This window comes from Talpa occidentalis, unplaced genomic scaffold (genome assembly GCF_014898055.3).
Source record: "Talpa occidentalis isolate TD23 unplaced genomic scaffold, MPIMG_talOcc4v2.1 talOcc4.16, whole genome shotgun sequence".
NCBI classification, from domain to species: Eukaryota; Metazoa; Chordata; class Mammalia; order Eulipotyphla; family Talpidae; genus Talpa; species Talpa occidentalis.
Genome location: NW_023601653.1, coordinates 39,918,083 through 39,943,228, shown reverse-complemented (window position 1 = coordinate 39,943,228; position 25,146 = coordinate 39,918,083). Strand labels below are relative to the sequence as shown.

The 25,146-nt window shown below is 45.6% G+C and overlaps 1 protein-coding gene and 1 non-coding gene across 5 annotated transcripts in view; both read left to right on the top strand.

Moving 5' to 3' along the window:
* Window positions 1-25,146, top strand: part of BICD1 (BICD cargo adaptor 1) — a 143,472-nt gene that overhangs the window by 73,696 nt on the left and 44,630 nt on the right. For all 4 annotated transcript variants that reach the window (XM_054696268.1, XM_054696267.1, XM_054696270.1 and 1 more), the window contains exon 3: window positions 22,623-22,775. In XM_054696268.1, coding sequence (XP_054552243.1) covers window positions 22,623-22,775 — 153 coding nt within the window. The remainder of the gene's footprint in view (window positions 1-22,622; window positions 22,776-25,146) is intronic.
* Window positions 12,586-12,773, top strand: LOC119248533 (U2 spliceosomal RNA). The gene has a single exon (XR_005125962.1). It is a non-coding gene; the product is annotated as a U2 spliceosomal RNA (small nuclear RNA).

Genomic DNA, 25,146 nt, shown 5'->3' with positions numbered 1-25,146 from the left:
TACTGCACACTCAGCGTTTCTTAGGGTGCTTACTGAGCATCTTGAGCCTTTTTTCACATTTTGACCTCTATTTCCAGAGAACATCCTGGTTGGCAGGTCTAGCCTGATTAAGAGTCTGTTCAGGCATTTCACTCTCCCAAGAGAATCTATAGCTGAATCTAACAATCAAGGCTATCTGAATCTACTCAGAACTTCATTTCTTGAAGGTTATAGGAAACTTATACTTGGGTAAAGCAGAAGGAGCAAATTAATGCAGGAGCTTGGTGATCAGATGAATTTTGATATCTCCTGAATTACACTTTTTAATGCTTGGTCAGCAAAGACATGTTTTCAAAACCCCGTAGACCGAATCATATGAGGTGTACTCATAGACCCAAACTTTAGCTTTTCAGACACGATCACCTATTTAACACCTCACCATTAGCTCCATCATATTAAAAATATTCAAGAAAATGGTTCTCTGATGGTGTGTAGGCCTCACCAAAAGAATCGTACAAGAAGCAGAACCTGAAGTAAGCATCTCCCCCACAGCGGTCATGAGCACAAGAGGAGTCTGGACTCAGAGTGGACTTCCTGAGGGCTTGGGCCCTGTTGTGGAAACACCTCCGCTGTTGTTTGTAGACACGCACAGTCTACAAACTGCTGATAGTTCAGCAGTGTTTCCACAACATGCAGGAGAGTGTCTGCCGGGGTGGAGACTGACACCCAGGCCCTGCAGAGGCCAACAAGCCTTTTGGGAGGGTGACCACTCATTTGCTAGAATGAACAACACAAAAGGACCCTAGGGATAAAGGTCCCCTCTGGCCTCCAGCTGGGCACTAAAGCTGGGCCTAGAGGAGCAAAAGCTGCTCACTTCCTTTCTCGGGCAGTGCTTGCCACGGGAATGTTGCTTGATGGCCCTGTTTTCAGGACCGACTCCTCAATGAGCCTTTTCCAAGGCATTTTTTCCCTTACTGCCACAGAATTAAATACTGAGGAATAAGATTTGTAGGGCAGAGCTGAGTTGGGGAGACTCAGGAGCCATTGTGATAGCTGGGTGTGTTTCACTTTTCCCATTTCCACACCCCCAGGGTAGTGTTAATTTTCCGTGGTGCAGTAGCAAAGTGCTGTGCCTGTGATGGCTTCCCACCACCCAGCTCCGTCCCCAACACCCGGCCCTGTGTTCCTGCAGTTCTGGAAGCAAAGCCTGACTGGGCTGAGATCAGGGCAGGCGCATGACACAGGGCTTCTTGGGGCCCAGAGGTCATCTCTCTCCTCTTCCAGCTTGCCCCTCGCCCTGCATCTAGAGCCTACCCCTGCGTTCACTGGCCTGCAGCTCCTCCCCGGCTCCCAGCCATAGTCTGTGTCTTTGTCCTTCCCTCCGGTCAGTGCTCCCTCTGTGTCCCTCCTACAGGAAGATTTTGGGGCCCACCCGGGGATACTGGAATGTCTCCCCACCTTGCGATGCTGACCTCACCTCATCTGCAGAGTCCCTGTTACCACAGATGTGCCAATCGCATGTTCCGGGATTAGAGCCTGGGTGTCTGGGGCCACCTGTCAGCTTCCACAGATTCCTGCCACCCAAGGAAATGCGTGTTCTGCACTGCTAAGAAAGAAAGAGGAAAAGATAATACAAATACGTAACTTACATGTAAGTTGTGTTAACCTAGTTGGTGGACTTATCCTTTATGCACAGAGATGTCTAGAATTAATAGGACTGGAAGGACAATTTGGGGCCAGCGGGTCACATGCTCGCCCATCCTTTTCCTTTGCATTGCCTGGTCAGCCCCAGGGGCCCTGAGTTTTTACCCAACTCACTGTGATGGGCAAATCCACCGTGACGCTTCAGACTCAGAGAAACTTTACTGAGTTGGCAAATGCTGTCAACGTGTCTGCAATGGACCACAGTTTTGCAGGCTCTGCGGCAGAGAAATGGACATTCTGTGCTGTGTGTTCGTGTGCTACAAAAATTCTCCTTCGGAAAGGACTGTCCCATTAAGCACCTACTGTGTACCCATGCTGGAAATCCCAGCATGTGAAGGCAGTGGCTGCCTTTTCTGGACTGTTGTGGGGGAGAAAATGAACATAACATTAGTTCTGGATGCACTTCTCTCCTGGCTGCACCTGTGCTGTTCTATACAGACGTAGTTCCAGCTTCTTTGTTCATGTGATGGGTGTCCTGGATACCTTTGAACTTGACCAATTCTCTGCCCTCACTCCAGGAGTTCTGCTCATCTGTGTGAATGGTCAGGGACCTTTGGGAACTCTTATAAGCTTCTTCGTGCTCTTCTCCACCCTTTTCTGGAGACAGATTTTCTCTAACAAGCTCCACCAAATCACAGGCTGAAACAGTCAGATTTGTCCTCATTCTCAGGCAGATAGAATCTGTGTGTCTTCATCTTTTTTTTTTTTTTTTTAAACTGGATTGTCAGGAAATCTCATTAGAACCTAGCAATACATTATTTCATGTTGGGTAGAGCAGATGCATGAAAGAAAAATTGCATTAAGTAATATCCCATACAAGTTTATTACTGAAAGCATTGCAATGTCTAATTTTACAAGCTTTGTATTTCACTGTTAGAGCTAACTGTAGATTTTGCAGTCTGCGTTCATCCCCACATTGGCCAGGGTTTTAGATGGCTCTGTGCACATACACTGAGGGGCCTTACATAAGTGATTTACCCTCTATGGACCGATATTTTATCTCTTAAAATATCTCAATCCTGCCTCCTGGGGCTCTTGTAAGGATGAAAGGAATTCTTCCAGGTGGCACCCCTGGCATGTAACACTGAGTCTATGGATTTAAATAAATGCACTGTTTTTAAATGTCTTCAGGTCTATTTCTAAATAGTATCCCAGAGGTAGAACTATTAGGTCAGAGGGTACTAGACTTTTTAAAAACATCATGCACAAAGCTATATTGCTTTCCTAAAGGATCCAAAAGATTTATATTCCCTTCAGAGTAATAGCAAAAAATTCCCACTTCACTGAGCCCTGACAGGTATTAAGCTTTATTACTGTCCTAGGTGACTTATTTGGTAGATGACTAGTGGCATTTCAGTATTAATTTTTTTAATTAGTTTTTTTTTTTAAAGATCTATTTTTATTTATACAAGAGTCGGGTACAGGCCAGATGCACGGGAGGGTGAGAGGATTCACCAGAGACAGAGCGGGGAACAGAACAGGCAGATCAATTGAAATACACTGCTCAGGGGAGCAGCGGGCAAGACAGGAAAGGTCTGCTGCACCATGTGGGTTGCTCCGAGGATGGCGGGGAATGAACCGGCACTGCAGAGGCTGCAGACAGCTTCACAACGCTGTGCTCAGTATTAATTTGTAAGGCCACTGATGATAGGGACAGAGTTCATCTTGTCCGTCAGCATGTCCTAGCATGGAGTCTGGACAGAAAAAGAACAAATGGGTGAGATATTTGCCACATTCATTAATTTATTGACGGAGCATTTGCTTTGCTTTGGGTTTGTTTTTATTGTAGTAGTATTGGTTCTCGTCGTTGTGTATTAGAATATAAGACCCTCCTATCCCCCCTCCCCCCATAGAGTTTGGAAACCAGGCTCCTCTGTTTAATTTTTAGTATTTCTTCTTTCTAAGAAGTAGCTTTAGGAAATTACTAGCTCAGTTGTCCACAGGTAAGAAGACTCATTTTTTATAAACTGTTATGGATTAAAATCATTGCATATATATTCTGCAAAATGAAGTGGTGTTCAGCCAACAGATGTTGCAAACATCAACACTAAGTTTCCTTTGCATTTGGACAGAGAGCTAATCATGCTGACTGGCAGAAGTTTCTGTCTGAGCGTTTCTGCTAAGTGCTGCTCACTGACAGGAAGCCTTTCAGGGCAGCGACCTTGGCTTCTCTTGCCCGCTCCCTTATGCAAATGAGTCCAGTGGATCCAGCCACCTGCCACCTGCCGGCTGTGGTATCCAGAGCTTGTCACCCTTCACGGCCCTACAGCTGGCTCGTCAGAAGCAGTGGTCAGAGAGGTGACCTTCAGCTGCCTCCTTGTTGCTCTCCACCTGTCAGACAGGTGTCCAAGGCCGAGCTCCAGGATGTGCTGTCTGCTGCTCCTCCATTTTTGGACGGTTAGCCTTCGTTTCATGTGGATGGTTAGAAAGTTGTTCCTCTCGTTGGCAGGGTGATGTGATGGTCAGAAACTCGGGCTGGGAAAGCAGAGAGTAGCTGAGTCCCTGCCAGGACTTACCTGCAGTGGAATCTTGTTGGAATCTCAAATCTAAGCCCACTGTATTCACTTGTGTAGTGGTGATGACAGCAACAACCAAAACCTGTGTGTCTCTTGAATATTGAATAGTATTTTCTTCTTTGGGTAACTAGAACCGTGTGACTCTGTGGGCCTCCTTTTTCACTTACTTGCAGGGAACATGAGCCTCAGTTTAAAGGTTGGGTAAAGTTACCACTTGAGAGCTGGTGGAGTGTTACTGATTCGTGCCGGAGCCCTCTGCGCAGGTGATCAGCCTGCCCTGTAGGATCTCCACCAATTTCCCTAAAGCGGATGTGGAATTACATTGTTGGCTCACAGTCTTATCTGCCCTGGCCCAAGTTTCCCTGAAACAGACAGTTCAGTTATGCTGGCACAGGGGTCCCTGTAATAGGTCCTAATAGCCACATCATATTAATGCTGTGGTCTTACTTCCTAAGGATGTTTGCTGCTGCTTTTTGCATTTTCTAAAATTTCCCGCTTTATTATTATTTTTTAAAGATTTATTTATTTATGCATACAAGAGTTGGGATGCAAGCCAGAGATATGGGGGGGAGGTGAGAGGATTCGCCAGAGACAGTGGGAAGCAGAACAGGCAGATGTACTGAAATACACTACTGAGGGGAGCAGCAGGCAAGAGAGGAGAGGTCTGCTGTGCCATGTGGGTAGCTCCCTGGCCAGGGATCAAACTCATGCTGCAGTGGCTGCAGATAACATCATAGTGCTATGTCTTAATCCCTTAAGGGATTAAGGGAGGCCCACCAGGGAGGCCCCTTATTTTTTTAATTAAAATTTTTTATTGGCATGACACAATAATACGGAGTTATAACATTCTCTAAGTCTCAGGTGTGCAGCATTGGAAATCAAAAGGCTTTGCATGGATGCTTCACAGGCTTCAAGTCTATGCACATGCTTTGCAGTCTTGTCTGCTGGAGCAGGGAGGGCTCATTTCCGGAACATTTTATGGTGTGCTAACAAGGAGAAAATGCAATACATATAAACCACTAGGGGCACGGGTCCGGGGCTTTCATTATTGTTGCCCTGTGATATAAAAGATGACTAGCTGGAGAATATTGTGCAACTTATCATGCTTGTTTATTGTTGAGTTCATTTTAAGAGACAGTGATGAGAAGGGCAATGATGGCAGACTTACTGAAAACTCAGTGGTGAAAGGGAGGCTCAGGCTTTATCATGTTCAATGTCCCTTGATTTTTTCCCACTGAATTGTATGTTTTATAGAACACTTCACTCTTTTTTAAAAACTATGTGTTATTCCATATAGATGTACCAACATGATGTCACATGTTGATGGACAGTTGGCTTATTTCAAGATTTTATTTTTATAAACTATACCTTGGAGAATGTCTTAGCAATTTGTATTTGTGTGTTCTGGCACTTATTTCCATGGGGAAGTTGTTCATGGAGTAATTTTCATGTCAGGCAGGATGTACGTTTACACGGTTCATATTTCTTTCCAAATTTCCAAAAGACTTCAACAGTTAACCCCCCTCCACAGCTGACTAAGAGTTCAGGCTCACACACACATGAGTGGTAAATAATGATTGGGGTGGGTGTTATTTTGTAAAAGCCTTTCAACTTTGCAACTACTATAAGTTGACAAAAGAAGCCCGCTTTTTTTTTTTTTTTTTTTTTAATAGAGGCATGTTTTATTTATTTATTTGTTTGTTTGTCTTGTTTATACATGCACTGGGTACAGTCAGAAGCGCGGGAGGGTGAGAGAATTCACCAGAGCCAGAGCAGGGAACAGAGCAGGCAGAAGGACCAAAGCACACTGCTGAGGGGAGCAGCAGGCGGCAGGAGAGGTCTGCACGCCATGTGGGACCCTCCTCCGTTGGCCGCCATGTGGGACCCTCCTCCGGTGGCCGGGGAGCAGCCGGGGATCGAACCGGCGCCGCAGAGGCCGCGGGCAGCTTCGCAACCCAGCGCTCAACCGCTGCGCCACCGGGGAGGCCCAAGAAGCCCGCTTTTTTTATTTGTATTAGTCATTGTAGATTCAGGTCATCCAAACTGTAGCATTTTGTTGAGTCCCTAAGTCTCTTCAAAGACTGTGCTGGGATATAAAAAGGCATGATCATACCAAATGTTTGTGAAGGTGGGGGCCAGTAGGAATGCTGAGCTATTGAAAGGGGGCATGGAATTTCGTACAGACATCTTGAAAACCTGTTAAGCCTTATCTATTACAGTAAAGCTAAGAATATATAGACCCCAAGATTGAATCATTGAATGCTAGGTCCATACCTTAGAAAATGTTGCATTTTTGAGTGAGGAGGCCTGTACAACAGAGTCTGTAGTAGAGAAAACTGAAGACACTCAACTGTCCACTTACAGTGACGTGAATAAATCATCACCTAGCCATACAATCTGTGCACTTTATATAGGTGGTTACAGTTCATCTGTTCTCATTGATAAATGTTTTGTTGTATGAATAGATCTCAGTTTATTTTTCCATCCTATTGTCAGTTGACATTCAAATTGTTTGAGCCACTCGGTTCTTCAGGAAAGGTCGCTGTGAAGGTCCTTGTTCATGTGATTTGGAGCATGTATATGCATTATTGGTAGTGACATGCCCGGGAGTGGGATTCTGTGCTTTGTGCCTGTTTGGCTTTAGCAGAGACTGCCAGTTTTCCCAAGTGGCTGTCCAAGTTCCTGGCCAGTATGTGAGTATTGGTGATACCACATCTTTACCAATACTTGATATTTTCTGTTTTTTTCATTTTAGCCATTCTAGTTCTATTGGGCCGTAGAGCCTTTTCCTGATGGCCAATAAAATGACCTTTGAATATTGTCTCCTGGTCATTTGCTATGCTCTTATTCTAAAGCATGATATTTATTAATACAAGGACCATTGGAGACTTTACTAATAAGGTTGATGATGAGACATCTGAGTAAGTCATTGTATCAGTGAGTTGAAGCTCAACACAGGTCATCCCCTCAGAATGTCACCTTATTTGGAATCAGGGTCTTTGCTGATATAAGAAGGCTCTTGAGATGAGATCAACCTGCATCAGAATGGGCCCTAAATCCAATCACAGGGGACCTTATAAAGACAAGGAGAAGACAGACAAATACAGGGAAGGAGAAGATGTGAAGACAGGGAATTAGAGCTCAGCCCTGCAAGCTCAGGATCACCAGGGGCCCCAAAACAGAAGAGGTAAGGAAGGGGTCTACCTTCTGTGGACACCAAAGAGGGGTGACCTGCAGCACTTAGCACCTGGGTGGCTATTTCTGGCTCTCAAACTGAGAGAATAAATTCTCTTGTTGAAAGCACCAAGCCTGTGGCCACTCACAGCAGCAGCCCTGGGGAACTCAGATGGAGGAGACCCATTCAGCTCCAAAGAACATTCATTTCCCAATTGATGAACATTTTTAAGTATGAAAAATATTCTGGGAAAGAAAATATTTTTCTTTTTTTTTTTTAATAATAAATTTTATTTTCATATTCCCCATACAATTGCAGCCCCCCCATTCTGACCCCAATCCCTCCCCTCCCACCCCCGCCCCCCAAAAAGTGTCTCTGGTTCGTAGTTTTTTGTTGATTTTGATTTTCACTTTCTTATAGTTATTCGTTTTCCTGGTCCCTTATTTAAGTTTTCTAGATTCCTGCTATGAGTGAGACCATCCGGTATTTTTCTTTTTCTTTTTGGCTTATTTCGCTGAGCATGATCCCTTCCAGTGCCATCCATGTTGCTGCAAATTGCATGTGTTTATCTTTTTTGAATGCTGAGTAATATTCCATGGTATATATGTACCACATCTTCTTGATCCAGTCATCTATTTTTGGGCATTTGGGTTGTTTCCAAAGCTTAGCTATTGTAAATAGTGCTGCTATAAACATAGGGGTGCAGGTGTTCTTTGGAATTGATGTTTCTGTGTCCTTTGGGTAAATACTTAGGAGTGGAATTGCTGGATCATATGGAAGCTCTATGTTTAGTAGGTCCAGAAATCTCCACACAGCTCTCCACAGTGGTTGGACCAGTTTGCACTCCCACCAACAGTGCAGAAGAGTTCCTTTTTCTCCACACCCTCACCAACATTTGTTGTTGCTAGTTTTTTTAATATGTGCCATTCTCACTGGTGTAAGATGGTATCTCATGGTAGTTTTGATTTGCATTTCCCTGATGACAAGTGATGTTGAACATTTTTTCATATGCCTGTTGGCCATTTGCATTTCCTCTTCAGAGAAGTTTCTTTTTAGCTCTTCTGCCCATTTTTTGACTGGATTCTTTTCAGAAAGAAAATATTTTTCAATGATTAGTAAATTAAAAAAAATCTTGCTAATGAATCATTCGTAACATGTTCTGGACTCACTTCTTACCTGGTGGTAAAGGGCTCCTGAAATTAATTAATTCCTATGCAAATAGTTTTGAGATTCATGATGCATTTTTTTCCTGCAGGTGGTAGCTGGATGTTTTCCAACATTAGTCCATAATAATTATTTTGATGTTCCTCATGTGGAGTCTATAAATTCTTTAGCTAGGGACTGTCCTACTGTATTTAAATTTTACTACCCAGCAGAGTGTCATGCATATGGTAGGACCCCCGTGGACTGTGTGGGTCTGCTCACCTTATGCGCTATGCTGTAATGTTGAATAACAGCTCTTCCAAGTTTGATTGCAAGACTTAAATCCTGGCTCTGCTACCTTCAGAATGTGTCCTTAAGTAACAAGGCCCTTTGTGCCTCAATGTATTAGTCTATAAAACTTGGAAATAGTAATAACACCTACTCAGAATGTAGTTGTGAGGATTAAATGAAGTACATTGCATATAAAATATGTAGAACCCTGCATAAAAGGATTCAGTAAATGTTACATATTATTACCTCTTAAGCTTACCTCTCAACTAAATAAACTCTTGGAGACAGAGGCAATTGTTATAATGCCCAAAGCTACATGCTTTCTTCCATATTTTATCCATTTATTGAGTATTTATTGAACTAATAAAAGAAATGAATGAATGGTTATATGCTTACAGTATCTTCTTCATAAAAATTCAAGAACATTCCAGAATTGATAGAGTTCTAACATTTACTACAATAAAAAAAGTTTTCAGAAACCAAACATACTTAAAAGTGGCCTAAGAACTGCAAAGACAATTCAGAGGAGAAAAGAAAAGGAAATGACCCACATGAAATTCTCCATTTCCCATTAGCTCCAACGGCAGAGGCCCGCCCCCCTGAGTCTTGGTGTCTGTGGCATCTTGAATGGCATTTTGCCCACGTAGGCACCTGCAGCCTGGCATGTGGATCACACACTCCTCCAGATGTAGCCTTCTACCAACTGTGGGTGAGGGACTCCCAGCCTCCGGCTCCAGGGCACTGTGAGATCATCATAAGTCAGGACCTAGTGCCTGTTGTCTAACCTGGAGCCTTTGGTCAGGTTAGAACAGGATGTTGTGAGGGACCCCTGCATCCGCATTCAGACAGGACTGTGGCAACTCTTATTCTACTGGCTTGCAGCTGCTTTTTTCATTTTGCAAGTTGCTTTTATTTACAGCATCAACTTTTGAAAGATCAGCCAAATTACCAGGACAATAAACTAGGCAGCATCACTTGACAAAAAGAGAGAAAGTCCAACATGTCCATTACTTTAGAGAACACACAGCTCAGTTTTATTCAGGGATTGCACCTGCTGCTTCTCTCTGTTCTCCTCATCTTAGGGAGGAGCAGGGTGATCCTCCTGGTGGGTATACCACAGAATGACCTTCTTCAATGTCGCTGCCTGAACATGTGTTGCAGAACTTGGGTCATCATCTCCTTCATCTTCCTTTCCCAGATCTTCCAACGTGGTCTTGGTGATCACAGGGTGTTTGATCACACGTGGTCTTGGTGATCACTTGGTGATCGTTCTTTGGCGATCTCCACATCAACTTCAGCCTCTCTCTGTCAGAAGTCTGCAGGTTATTTGAGGCATGTGGGCCAGTGGTGGTTAGAATCTGCAAAGAGAGGAAGAGAAAAGGCAGAGAGCAAGGCCACTCTCAGAGTTTGTTTTACCTAGACTGTTTCACATCTGGGTCCCAATGTAGATACTCAGTGTATGTCCTTAACCTAATTTATGTAAATAAATTGCATAAATTACTCACTGATTAGGTCTGTCATAAGGCAACTAAGTCCAAGAAAGAAGAAAGCCAGCCAATCTTTTTTTTTATTTTTGCTTAGAAGAACTGGGCAGGCCAGAGGTACAGGGGGTGAGAGGATTCCCCAGAGACAGAGTGGGGAGTGAAACAGGTGGAATGACTGAAATCCAGTGGTGAGGGGAGCAGCTGGCCATGTGGCCCCAGTGGTGACAGCACTGAGACTCAACCCCTAGGCCACCAGGGGGCCCAAAAGCCAGCCAGTCTTGTACTTAATTTCCTTCCCTCTGCCCCTGGCACTTACAACAGTGTGTGGCACATCATAAGCACTCAATGAATGATTGCACAAGGAATAAATGCTAAACACAAGTATTTGTTGTAAGGTGTGAAAATATCTATTGCTAGTCAGAAGTTTTCTCACCTACTATATTGTAAATGCTATTTGGATGAACAGAAGTATTGAATTTTAATGTAGTTAAGTGTATACATCTTTTCCTCTATGGCAAGCCTCTTTTATCTCTGTGGAAAATTCTCTGCTGCAAAGTCTAAATATATTCTCCTACATATTCTACTAGCCCATCACTTTGCTCCACCCCTGAGTTAACATCTTTATTGTTTGTTGGGGTTTAATGTAAGTGTGGGTCTGTTTCTGCTGGGCAGTTGATCTCAACTGAGACCAAGTGAATGGAGGCATTGGTTTTCTGGATGAGCTCAGCTGCTGTGAGTTGGTTTTTCTCCTTTGGACCAGTGGTAGTCAACATTCGGTATGCCTCAGTCCAGGTCGTTAAAGCACAGACATTGCTGGTGTTTCTGATTCCAGAGGTCTGGGGTGAAGATTCAAAATCAGCATTTTTAAGATTTTCCTGTGTTGTAGAAGCTCCAGGTTCTGGGACCAGACTTTGCGGCCTGTGTGCCTCAATTATAGTTCCATGGTTCATGTGCCTGTCATCTCCTTTTCCCTCTGAAATTAATGTCATCAGATTTAAGTAGCCGCATGTATTAATAATAAACGTCCCATCAGAAAGGCAAATTTATTTAAACATAATACTGGAAATAGGCACATAAATATGTAATATTTTGGACTTAAATGTTGATGCGATTTCAAAAAGGATTTTAAAAAGGAGGAATGCTGCCCTCCCAGACTTTGATATTGGAGTATTTTTGCTTTGAGTTATTTTGTTAGGCTGTGATAACTTATGGCATATTTTTCTTCAGACCTAACTACTATATAGGGAATATCAAGTAAGTTAGCAGGCTGTTCTTCATTCGTAACACAGCTTTTATACTCGTCTTTACTTAGAGGTTTCTAATTTGATTTTATCCAGAAATAAAAAGGTTAATAAGAAAATATTTTCACAGAGGTTAATATTTAATGCATTGTTTTACTATTTTTTTTATTATTTTTGCATAGAACTGGAATGTAGGGCAGAGGTGTAGGGGGGAGGGGAGGGGAATGTGAGAGGATTCACCGGAGACAGAGTGGGGAGCAGAACAGGCGGATCTACCGAAATCCACTGCTAAGGGGTGCAGTGAGCGAGACAGGAGGGGTCTGCTGCGCCCTATGTGGGTCTGCTTGCTGGCTGGAGATCGAACTCAGGCCATCATGGTGATAGCGCTGAGACTTAACCCCTAGGCCACCAGGGAGGCCCTATTTTACTATTCCTAACAGCTTTATTGATAGCATTTCAAATTATCTGGGGTTGAACTTTCTTCTTGATGTCACCATCAATCTGATCAGTAACTCATTATACTGGATGCTAAAATTAATGATGTTGGGCCTCCCCGGTGGCGCAGCGTTTGAGCACTGGGTTGCAAAGCTGCCCGCAGCCTCTGCTGCGCCGGTTCGATCCCCGCCTGCTCCCTGGCCACCGGAGGAGAGTCCCACATGGCGCGCAGACCTCTCCTGCCGCCTGCTGCTCCCCTCAGCAGTGTATTTCATCAGTCTGCCTGTTCTGTTCCCCACTCTGGCTCTGGTGAATTCTCTCACCCTCCCGCGCTTCTGACTGTACCCAGTGCTTGTATAAATAAATAAATAAACAAATAAATAAATAAATCTAAAAAAATAAAAAATAAAATTAATGATGTTGATTTTTAAAATGCTGTTTGATTTTATGTATGCCTAAATTCGACTCACTTTAGGCCAGCAACTCTTGGAGCCTGTGCATATGTTAATTTACAATTTTGATTGATCCAAAATATCATTATTTAGATTTATATTCTGAATTCATTGATGGGAGAGATTAAAATAAAACTTAACAAAGCATTCTAACATAGGAAGAACATCACTTCTCGGCCTTTTGGCTAAGATCAAGTGTAGTAACATAGGAAGAACAGTAAAATAATTTATATTCCAAAGCTGAATGTAATTGATATCAGAGCTGATTCTTTACAAAAAGCTGTCTGGCTTCCTAAAAAATTCATATTTTGAAAACCTGTCAGTCTAATTGTTTCTGGAGAAGGTGAACTTTACTGAAAAGAATGAAAGCTTGATAGGGGTGGAGTCAATAGTGAGGTGCCACAGAGAATGAAAGAAAATGAAAGAGCTCGCATGTATTTTGATTAGATTAGATATATTTAAACAGACATGTGACTGTTTAACTCACTGAAATGTTCAGTAGGTGACACAAGAGGTAATTATCAGGAATCTTTGGTGAAACTATAGTAAGATTAAAAAAATGGGAAACTCCATGGAATACTCTTTTTTTTTTTTTAAGATTTATTTATGCATACAAGAACTAGAGTACAGGCCAGAGGTGTGTGTGTGTGAGAGGATTCACCAGAGACAGAGTAGGAAACAGAACAGGCAGATTAATTGAAATACATTGCTGAGGGGAGGAGCAGGCGGGTCAGGAGAGGTCTGCTGTACCATGTGGGTAGCTCCCTGGCTAGGGATCAAACTCGTCCTGCAGTGGCTATAGATAGCTTCATAGGTTGCATCTTAACCCCTTGTGCCACCAGGGAGGCCCTCCACGGAATACTCTTATGACACCACCCACACCCCCTGCCACCCTTCTAGACCCCTGCGCCTGAGTCCACCCGGCTGGTATATCCCTGGCATCCGTCTCAAATGGTGGCCTTGGCCTGGGCTCACAGCCCAAATGCAGATGTCTCTGTTAGTCATTTGGAGTTGTGTTGCCCGGGGTTCTCACAGAGACACAGGGTGTCCCTGGCCCAGTGCAACCGTGAAGGGCCTTCTTAGGGGGCTTGTCTCGGGTCTTGGTTGGAGAGCAGCAGACTCTAGCGCTCAGCAGTGGGAGCCTGGCAGGCTTCTTGCAGTATGGGTGTGGCCGGGTGAGGCATGAACAGTGTGGGCATGGCCAGGGGCTTGTCAGGGGCCTGTCGAGGTCGTGGTGTGGTGAGGGCATGGGCTGTGGGGAGCATGTGTTACCTAAGTTTCCCTTTTTCACTTAGTGAATTATTACAGTGATTGTATAACCAGGGCAGCTTGTTAGTCACAGTTATGAGAAGATGATATCAGAAACCAGAACCATCATGCCATCATTCACTGTGGTGTTTGGCATCATTGAATTCAAAAACGAGAAAGAAAAAGCAAGCAACTTAAGCAAAAGGTTATGCACAACTTCTCAAAGCACAACTTTGGGAAGTGATACTGGTTTCCTGATGTCAGGGTTGATTATAGAAAATATTAATAGATTCCAGAACTGCATCTGTAAAAGTGCAACCTGATACGAGTCAGCTTGTTCAGGTCACACAAGCACACTTTTATTGATAAGAAATAACTGGCAGCCCATTGAGTGAACTTTAAGCGATCCCTTTACCCATGTGAAAAGCAGCGTGGTGGGTCTAGGTTTGCTCCAAGCTGGCTGGGGGCGGCACAGTGCCGGACCTTGCTGACCTGGAGTGGCCACTGCGGCCACTTCTCTGCGGGGCTCCAGAAACAGACACCCACTGGCAGTAGCTGAATCTTACGTGCAGTCTTGGGCCCTGTATTCCGGCTTCCGTGTGTCAGAAATGTCCATATAGACAGGTGGAAAGTAGATGAATGGATTAGGCTGGAGAGGATGGACTTCCCTCTCCCTGGGGGTGAGAGCTTCAAGCTTCAAAACTTGTTTTTGAGTTGGTGAAAATGTTTTAAAATTGTTTGTGGCGATGGTCACACTCTATGACTGTATTAAAAGTCATTGACTTGTAGGCTTTAAAGGAGTAAACTACAGGTACGTATTATATGCCCTCAGGTTAACACCAAAAACACTCACACATGAAACTGTCCCATAAAATACATGCGCCACCCAACTTAGATGTGATGTAAATGTGCATTATACTGTTTTTTAATTAGAATATCATCAGCATTCTTAAATTCCCCTTTAGACAGGTGAAAGAAGGAAGAAAATGGTAAATCAGGGCATAAGAGAATCAGTCATCTATTATTTAGTCTGTGTCATTTATTTCATGTGTTTGCAAGGAAAGGGCAGATTTGATGTTGCTGTCGAGGTTTTGCTTGTGATGGATGCTTGAAAGGAGGCATTGAAATGTGAGCTGGCTGTCGGATGGGCTGCTCCTCAGCCTCTAATGGCACAGGCTTCCCCTGGGATCTGCCATCTCCCTCGAATTCAGTCTCCCATACTTAACCCTTTGTGGCTCCATTCTCCGGAGAGCAAGACCAGCAGATACGAGCAGTCTTGGGCTCCCTTTGTTACCCTTGTCTAGTCTCTCCCTCATTGCCCGTCAAGACCTTTTTGACCTTGAATCAGGATCTGGTGGGCTGTCAGGAGCACTTGGTAGTCACCCAGCCCAGTGCCACAGACACCATCATCTTCTCCTGTCTCCGAGTAATAAGTTATCCACTCTCTTGAAAATGTGCGAAACCCGCATTGCTGTCTGAAGGGGTAAGAGGTTTGGCCTGGTTGTGATTCTGGAAGAAGGTGGGACCTGTGTGTGTTGGCTTGTTAGTATCTGACATTGCAAAGCACTGCCCCTCTGTCCTCTGTTAGTTGGCCCTTTGAGAGTGACCATAAAGTGTCCCGTGGGTTATATGTAACTACAGTGGATAAGTCGTCACAACCTCACCTCGCCCACTTTCTACAGAGGCGGGACCACGGGCAAGTACACAGGGAAGGGTGTCACCACTGAGGGCTTCTAAACACTAGAGAATTTTACACGGGATCTGCGTTGTTCTCCAGTGTGTGACCTCAGGCCCATGGAATGTACTTGTGCTCTTGTGACTGTGTCCAACGAGGCTCATCCCTGCCCAAAGACTTTCCAGCTCTCCATGTCGCCACCAATCTGGGCCAAGCGGGAAATGATGAGTCTTGAGCTGTGGGTCCCATGAGGAGGGGTTCTCTGGATTCTGGGGAACCGTGGGGCGCAGTGACTGACAGTCTCAGCTCTTGTGGCTTATCCACCTAGAGGAGCAAGATAACCAGTAGCCAACAGACAAATCTAGTAGTGCAATATGAGTGCTGCTAGGTGCCCAGCTTTAGAGCAGTGGTCAGGGAAAGCTTCTTGGGAAGACGACCGATGGGTTGAGATCCCCATGAAAAGACAGAGTGAGGTGACCAAGGAGAAAAGCCAAGCAGAGAAGATGACCAATACAAAATCCCTAAAGCAGGACTCAACTTGCAGACTCTAAAGAACCCACGGGAAGTCAGAGAGGGCAGCAGGGCTGAGCGGGAGGAAGATGGAATATGGGAAGTAAGAGCCAGGTCACCTCAGGCTCCGTCAGCCCTGGGAGGGAGTCGAGGTGTGTGCAGGTGGTGTATTAAAGCCAGACATCTGATGGGATCGCCTTGGGGGAGTGAGGAGACAGAAACCGGGCTCAGTACAGGTCTGGAGCCCTCAGCACTTACAGGCTGAGCAGAGAGGAGGAGAGCAAGGCAGAAGGCCAGGGAGGGGGTGTCTGGGAAGCCAGCAGGGGAGTGTTTCAAGGAAGAGGGTGTGGTAGTGCAGTGGGAGTGGTGGAGGCAGAGGAGCAGGTGTGCCCCGAGTCTGGGCAGCGCACAAGTCCTTGGGGTGCTACAGGACAGTCCATGGGGTGGATGAAGAGGACAGTGAGTGGAGAGAGGGCCGTCGTGACTGTCGACTTGGAAATAAGGATGCAGCATATTGGAAGAAATTAATGGAAATGAAAATGGGAATAAAAGCTCTTTCCCCTTGCAGGTGAGATAAGGCAAGATTGTCAGGCAGGGAAGCAGAGACTGACTAGCATGTCAGGAAGCCCTGTCTTGTGGATACACCAGTGCCGCCAGGCAGTGGACAAGGTCAGCTCGGATTGGAGAGATGCAGAACTTTCTAGGGTTTTGGACCAATCGCTTGTATCAGGCACCATCCTCATCCACATCAAGTCCTTAGGTCACACTCCCCCACCCCCACCCCACCCCCCCACCCTGCTTTAGGAAAAGAAAGGGAGACACCACAGGGGAGTAAGTGACCTTGGCCAAGGTTGCCATCAGGATGTGGCTCACCATGAAAGGGACCATTGAAAGGAGAGCTGAATGTGAAGCAGGAGGTGTTCCCCTGCACCCCCCTTTTCTTTTTCACCATTAGCATACTCATCAGTGAGGGAGTCCTACTCGCCTGGCTGAGGTCTTCCTGATCCATTCCCCCCACCCCCCACCCCCCACCCCCGCCCACCCCACCCCCTCCCTCCTCAGCTTCCCTCACCTGGAGCTGTCAGAGCAGCCACCTGACTTGTTCTCTGAGACCCTTTCATCCCTGATGCCTGCTGTCCACAGTCACTTGTCAAAACACAAGTCTGCTCAGGTGGCTACTTTGCTGAAAAGACTTTGATGGCCACCCGCAGTTCCCGCAACATCAGTCTTGATTACTTTGCTCCAGGCACACGGAGTGGCACTATTTCCGAATCTGCAGCCTAGTTGAGAAAGTTAGTTTCCAAGCTGAAAACATTTTGGTTCCTATCCTTTAGGTTAACAACACTAGACTGTAATTTAACATTTGACTGCATGAAATAACAACAAACTTAGACATTGGTGGAAAACAGCTGTATTCTAGGTTTCCCTGAAATTTTCCAGATTTTTCTTGATTCTTCTGGATCTCTCTGTCAGTGTTCCTGCTTTGCTGGTGCCCTAAGGAGATGCTGCATCTGGTCATGCCCTGCCCTCAACACATATCTGAATGGTGTGTCTCTGGCTAGGAAGTCTGTCCTCTTTATCTGTATTTAACTCTATTTGTCCTTCCAGGTTCTGCTCGCCTGTAACTTCCTTCATAAAGCTTCTCTGATTCCCCCAACAGAACTGGGACTCAGCCCTCAGTGTGAACCCCGGGGACAGTGTGTCCCGCTCTGTTCCAGTCAGTTGTCTTTGTGGCTGGCTTCCCTGCTCCTCCCTTCCACATTCTATCCTTAAGTGCTCATGGTGTTAAGTATTAGATCCACACTTCACAAAGGAATAACTGGAGTGCCTATTGCCTTCCTCACCATGCTATTATTAAGATCTCATGTGACAAATAAAATAAATGAAAAGGAAACTTCCAAATAAAATTAAAAAAGGTAATAAAACATGGACATAACTCTGTGTCCATCAGAAGATGAATAGTAAGCCAAATATGGTATATACACATGCAATGGAATATTATTCAGCCGCGAAAAAGACATTCTGGCACCTGTTACCATGTGGATGAACTTAGAGGACATCATGCTAGGTGAAATTAACCAGCTACAAAAACACAAATACTGGCTGATTCCACGTCTACAAAGTATTAGAGCTCTCAAATTCACTGAGACAGAAAATAGAATGGTGGTTGATGTCAGGGAAGAGGGGGCTGGATGGGGAGTTATTGTGTAATGGATATAGAATTTCACTTTCACAAGAAGAGATGTTCTAAAGCTGCATAGTGGTGATTGGCGCCCAAGATAATGATGTATTTAATGACCACCGAACCATGTTAGGATGTTAGGATGGTAAATGTGATGTTGTCTCTTACCATAATTAAAAAGGGGGGAGTCTTATGTGACAACAAAATTAATTTATAAGACTTGAAACTATGTAACTGAAGGCATTACAGGTTTTTACACTTTACTTTTTGGTAATTAGTGCCTACATTTATGTTTTCTTCCTTCCTGCCCATAGCAGAGGGAGAGGGAATTGATGTTTCCTACGTGAGTAAATCATTTCATGGTGATTAGAATCAAGCTCTGGAAGGCTGCTCTGCTCGGACACAGCACAAAATGGGGGCAGGGTCCCCCTGAAAGGCTCGGGAAATCCCTCTCCCCTGAGCAGATGCTGGGCTCCAGCTCTGAGGGCTGAAGACTTCCCTCCCTGCTGTGCCACTTTCTCCTCTTTCATCTTTATTTTTCTTGCTCTCACTATTCTCTATGGAGCCTTATTAGAGCTCACTCCATCTTATCCCAAGAAGAAAAATTGCAGGAGATGAATGTGTGATGGTGATGGTGGTACAGAGAACAAATAGCTTTTAAATTCATTATGAAAGCAAAGAGGATTGCGCCTAACATGTAATCTTTGGTGATTCAAACAGCAGGATTTATAGCAAGTAAATAAGACCAGTTTTCTCCCTCTGTGCCTTGTGTCTGCTTTGCTGTCAGGAACTTGTCGCCTTCTGCCGGCTCGCAGTCCAGCTCTTCCTTCTCCTTCCTTAGGATAAGGAGTTTTCACAAGCTGTGTGGGGAGCGATTTGTTATTTATTAGTCTTAAGTCTGTGCTGGCATTCACTGTCTTACTATAAGATTTTGTGGTTAATTCTCAGGGCAAGAGAGCCAGGCTTGTGGTCATTGTATTGTGTACATTGTATAGATTCATATTTATACAACCTCTTGTTTCTTCACATTTTCTTTTGTAATTTTATATGAGTGACTAGCATCCAGTTTACCAGGCATCCTTCTATCTCTATCCATATAAAAAAGACAAACTAAACTTTATTTCACTCACTCATTTAATGGTAGATCTTCCAAGAAATAGAAAAATATTATAGTAAGTAATAATTTTTTTAAAGATTTATTTATTTATTTATACAAGCACTGGGTACAGTCAGAAGCGTGGGAGGGTGAGAGAATTCACCAGAGCCAGAGCGGGGAACAGAACAGGCAGACTGACTAAGTACACTGCTGAGGGGAGCAGCGGACGGCAGGAGAGGTCTGACACCATGTGGGACCCTCGCCAGTGGCCAGGGATCGAACCAGTGCTGCATAGGCTGCGAGCAGCTTTGCAGCCCAGCGCTCAACCACTTCGCCACCAGGGAGGCCCTAAGTAATAATTGTAATAATTGTACTTATGAATCATAGTGATCATGGTATTTTATAATATATTAGGTATACAATAATTAAAGCAGTATAATTACTGTAATTATTATATTACTGTTGTAATTACAGTGATTGTAACAGAATCATGTTTCTGCAAAATAAGGTAATTTAATAAAATGTTATTATTTGGCTTTGTAGACAGACTCCTCTACTGTTCATCCTATGGTTACTGTTCAGCCTGTGAACCTAACCCATGCAAGGAGCAGGGTACGAGCTAGTGTTTCTGGGAGCTTCTAAGCCCCTGGACAATATAGAGGAAAGAAACAAGTCTAGTGCTTTCAGATTTAACTTTTATTCCACACATTTGCCTCCCACCCCAAAACCACACAAGACAAAAAGCCACCACCCTGCAATAATGTTCTTCCCCTTTTTTACCTAACCATTTTCACTCTTGTTCTGCTCTCTCTGTGGCTGTCGTGGCCCACAGGTGCCGGGTGTCGGGCCATGTGGCAGAGCAGCAAGGGGTCCTGTGGGCATCGTAGGGGTAGAGGCAGCTGATTTGCAGTGCCGGCCAGGCCCCCGTGCCCGCAGCTGTATCTGTGCTGAGTGTGGCCTGTCCTGCCAATGGGGTGACAGGGACCCAGGGCACTTGAGCCAGGACCTCAGCACAAGTCTAAGCCGAGAAGCTGCTAACCTGGGCCCTGGCAGGCAGCTGTGGGTAGATTCCAAGGCCTGGACACTTGCATGGCACAAATAACTCCATCTCTATTTTCATGAATTTCCAGGCTGCAGTTTTGCATTTTCTTTCATTTGTTTTCATATATTTGTGCAGAACATCCCCCTGCAGCTTCCTTCCCTTCCGCCCAGCACTCCCAGATTCATTTATCTGATGGTTCACAGGTGTCTAAAATGCGTCCTTTTTACCTGTCTAGTACTACCCAGATATGGGAACTTTAAGTTGCCTAAGAATCACCCTGGGGGAGGGCTCTTGTCCTTCCCTCTTCTCGTAAGCAATTTTCTTGTAAGTGATTTTCTGGGAGCCTCTAAGCCCCTGGACAATATAGAGGAAGGAAACAAGTCTAGTGCTTTCAGATTTAGCTTTTATTCCACACATTTGCCACAAATTTTGAATATGACACAAAAGTAGAAAAGTTGTATCAAAAAACCAAACTATGCCCTCATCACCAATTTCAGCAATAAGCAATGTTTTGAAAATATTGTTTCCTCTCTCCTAGTTTCTGCAGAGTACTTTCACTCACAAACATGCAGGTGTCCCTCCCCTCCCTGTCCAGCCTCAGAGCCCTCCGGATGTTTGTTGATGTCATCTAGTCGTTGCTGAATTATCTGCCTGTTGCTGAATTATCTGCCTTTAAACGGGCAGTATTTGTTTTTGTTGTTCTGATGGACTCTGCCCACGTCAGTCTCTCATGCACCCTCCACTTTGTTTAGAAGGGTTGTGTGGCTTCCTTTCTTGGGCAACGTTGCATTCATGGTGTGGACAGACCCCCACTTCCTGGGTCCGCCTTACTCTGCAGGGACATTTGGGCTGCTTCTGTGTCTACCTGTGACCCAAGGAGCCTCCATGGAGGTGGAGGCAGTGCACCTCAGCTGCACTGGCAGCTCCTGCCATCTGTGACCGAGGTTTCCTCCTCACCTCTGGCTCTAGCATGTATTTCACTGTCTTTGCCTGAAACAGGGGTGTTACTTAGCCCCATCGCCAGTACTGGTAATGCCATGGGAGCACACATCACACAGTGTCACCCACAGTCTGCGCTGCAGCATCCTGTGCACCCCGAGGTTCTGGGGCCCAGCAAGGTGGGGTTGGACTCTGGTGGGCAGGTCTCTCGGTCTTACCTGGGCTCACTGGTGGCTGTATCATGTGGCAGCTCACCTGGGCCCAGACGTGTGGCTCGGGGCTCACTGTGGGCCAGGCTGGCCAGCTTGCTTTCCCCTCGAGGTGCCTCTCTAGCTGTCCTCAGGGTCCAGAGCCCCAGAGCTGGTCAAAGGCAAGTTCAAAGTGGATGAGGCAGGAGACCCAAGGGGCATCAGGGAGGTGCGACCCACTGGGAGTCATTGCCATCAAGATCTGCTGGACCCTGATTTCTAAAATACTGTCATTTAATTTTAACACAATCAGTGTCCTTTGTAATCCTATATTTTTTTGCTGCAAGGGCAGAAATTTCCCTTCTAGCTTCTTAGGTTTCGTGACTGGGCCTAGGAATCAAAGGTACATGAGACAGATTAACAGGGAACAAGCCACGTGTTTCTTAAATCTTCTCACACGTACCTGGGAATCTTTGGCAGGGAAATGAAGGCCTGGAGAAGCCAGGCCCCAAACTTACACCTTTTTATACAAAGAACTGATGGAGGGATGTGACCGGACAGAGAGGCCTGGGCTGGAGGGTGCGGCATCTTTCTGGGGGAAGTTAAGTCCTGCTGCGGCCTGGGCGGGGGGTGGGGGGCTAGGGCCTGGTGGAAGAGGCCAGGGCATAGGTGAGGAGGGACCCTGATCTGAAAGCAGGGGGCTCTGGAGGGGGCGCAAGAGATACAGGCAGATGAAGGGGCCATCCCAGCTGGCAGAGAAGCTGGAGGGGAGTGACGGAGGCTGGAGCTCAGGGACAGGGCAGACGTGTGACTTCTTGGGAAACCCCGAATCTGTGGCGGGACCCCAGAGTCTGGCATGGGGGCATGGCATGCACACTGACCTGTCATTTCCTTTTACTTTTCATAATAGACTGTGGTCACCTTACCATTTTAGGGTGTAAAACTCCTTCTCTCTTTTTTCCCTTGTTTTTAATAATTTTATAATGCTCTGTTGGATCATCAATTGATAATTTATGTCATCAGTCCCCCCTGGGGCAAACATCTGGGCTGTTTCCAGGTTTCTGTGTAATGCCACATAAATTTGTTTTTCTTTTTTTATCTACCTCCATGAAAATATACCTGAGAATGACTTTTAAATGTAGAATTGCTACGTCATGTGTACCCGCTTTTGAATATTTGCTTCCACCAAGTTGACGATCAAGAAAGGGGGATACTGATTTGTACTCCTGGAGGTGTTTCTGTTCTTATTCTTAATTACCAAGACTTCCTCTCCCCTTCCTGGAACCTAGGAAAGCGTGTGACGGTCTGTTCTCTGGTTTCAGAACAACGAGATGGGGGAGCTCCAGAGAATACGGATGAAGGATGAAATCCGCGAGTACAAGTTCCGAGAGGCCCGGCTGCTGCAGGACTACACGGAACTGGAGGAGGAGAACATCACGTTGCAGAAGCTGGTGTCCACGTTAAAGCAGAACCAGGTGTGCTCACGCGGCGGGGTTGGGGGCGGCACATCTTCCCACCTCGAGGCTTAAAGTGTCTCTTTCCTTCTCAGAGGGAAACTGTGACACTGGCCTTCACCTCCCAGCAGCGTTCCTGTGCTGAGTTTCCCACCCTCCCATCCCAGCTAACGTTCAGAAGGCAAACCTGGGCATAGTCTAATTGACAGTCGAGCTTTGTGGGATGAGAAGAATTTTAGCTTATGCTTTAGCTCTCTGTTCATTTTTCAGAAGTCCAGGTGTGGTCGTCCACTTACCTGGATATCTCCTAGCCTGGCTCTGGGCCCTAAGCTTGCTTTGTACAAGATTAAGGTCTTCTGTGACCTCTTCCCACCTCCCTCCCCCTCCCTCGCTCTCATCCTCTCTCTCCTCCCTCCCCGCTTCCCTCCTCCCCTAGTAATTTCTTTCAAATCATTCATGGAGAGGGATTATGACATATAAATCAATACGAACAAAATTATAGCAGAGAAAATGCCCGATTGATTTTTTTCAGCTGTAACCTGCCTAAAGAGGTTGCATGTATACATTAAAATTTTTTTTTGTCGTGGGGGAGGGCTTAGACAATAGCTTAATTATTTAATTTTCCTGATTGGGTTGCACTGCGGTTTGTTATAGTTATGCGTAATAGCATTCTTGAATCTGCCCTTTTAGAAGAATTTGCTTATGAATACATTCTGTCCAGTAGTCCAGCCAAGGTGAGCTCAGTATTTGAGGTATTTTCAAGGTTCATCCTCATCCGCAAGCTGGATGCTGGTGTAGACGCGTTACAGCCTCTCGGGCAGTGGACTAGCTCCCTGTGGCCCCTGAGGTGGAAGGGAGAGGCTCAGGGCTCCCCGGGTTCCCTGGACGAGAGGCCAGCCCTGTTGTCTCCTCTTTCCACTCCCTTCTCCAGTTCAGTTTGTACCCGGAACCATCAGCCCCTTTGCTAGACACAAGGCTTCAACGAGGGAAGACAGTCCAGGTATTGACAAATCGCTGTTTGATTGACCACTGCCCCTTCCTGTGGTTCCAGACCATGAAGGAAAGGCCACCAGCTGCCCGCGCTGCTCTACTGCCCCCTCCTGAGCTGGCTCCGTACCTGCCAGACATGCAGTTTCTGCAGTGCCAGGACACTGGGCTCACAGATTAACCCCTAGGAAATTAGATATAGAAGAGTTTCTTAGGTATGTGCTGCGAAACTTCTTGAAATAAGAAGAGAATTTGGTTGCTGCCCGGTTGCTTATAGAGAACATGACGGACTCGAAGCAACCGACTTGGAGCACAGATACGCAGCAGCCCTCCTCCCCAGGCTGGCCCTGGGGTCCCACCCCGCATGTGGCGGCCTGACTCTCCTGCGAGGTCCCCAGAGCTGACTGGAGCCCTGGGTGCAGTCACAGAATGGACGTGGTTTCTGGGGGGCCGTGGTCTTGGGCCTCACCCTGCCTGCTCCTCTCACCAAAACTCGGGAATCAAATGCTCTAGTAGAAGCTTGAAAAAAAAAAAACAAGAGGACGTATATATACACCTCTTTGACTTATGAATTCATAAGTCAGTAAGGTAGCAGTAAGGTAGCTTACCCAGTCATGTGTTTGACTAATTAGCTTGAGGCCGTCTTCTAGGAAGGCAGGTCTGGCTGTACCCTCACACCTGGGCACCCTGTGTCCCCCCAGTCCAGGACACCCTGGATTTCCCTTTCCCTGCTGTCGGCCTCCATTTATGGGACTAAGTGTCTATAGCAAATTCTTCTAGTTAAAGAAATGAAGGATAATGCTTCAATTACAAATGCCATGGGTTGGCTGGAAGCTGTGATGGGGCTGGCACAAAGGCCCCAGATGGGCTGAATGTGGCTTTGTCCTGCACTCCGTTTGGTCCTCACTCCTCAGCCGGGCTGGTGTTCGCTAAACAGCCCTGCAAAACACTCAGCTCAGAGAATTAGAAGAGTCTTTCTGAGGTTCCACTTTTCTCTTCACCATTTATTATTTTTTATTGTTGTGTAAATAATAAATAATACTTCTTACCGCCTGTATAGTTTTTTTTTAAAGATTTATTTATTTATGCATCCAAGAACTGCACTACAGGTCAGAGGTATGGGGGGTGAGAGGATTCACCAGAGACAGAGTGGGGAACAGAATAGGCACTTGACTGAAATACACTGCTGAGGGGAGCAGCGGGCAAGACAGGAGAGGTCTGCTACGCCATGTGGGTTGCTCCCTGGAGGGTGAGGGATCAAACTCGTGCTGCAGAGGCTTCCGATTGCTCCATAGTGCAGTGCTTAACCCCTTGCACCACCAGGGAGGCCCCTGTATAGTTTCTACATGTTCTTTGTCGTGTGTAGCACAAAATAGGGCCTGCCCCATAGAAGGCATTAAATAAA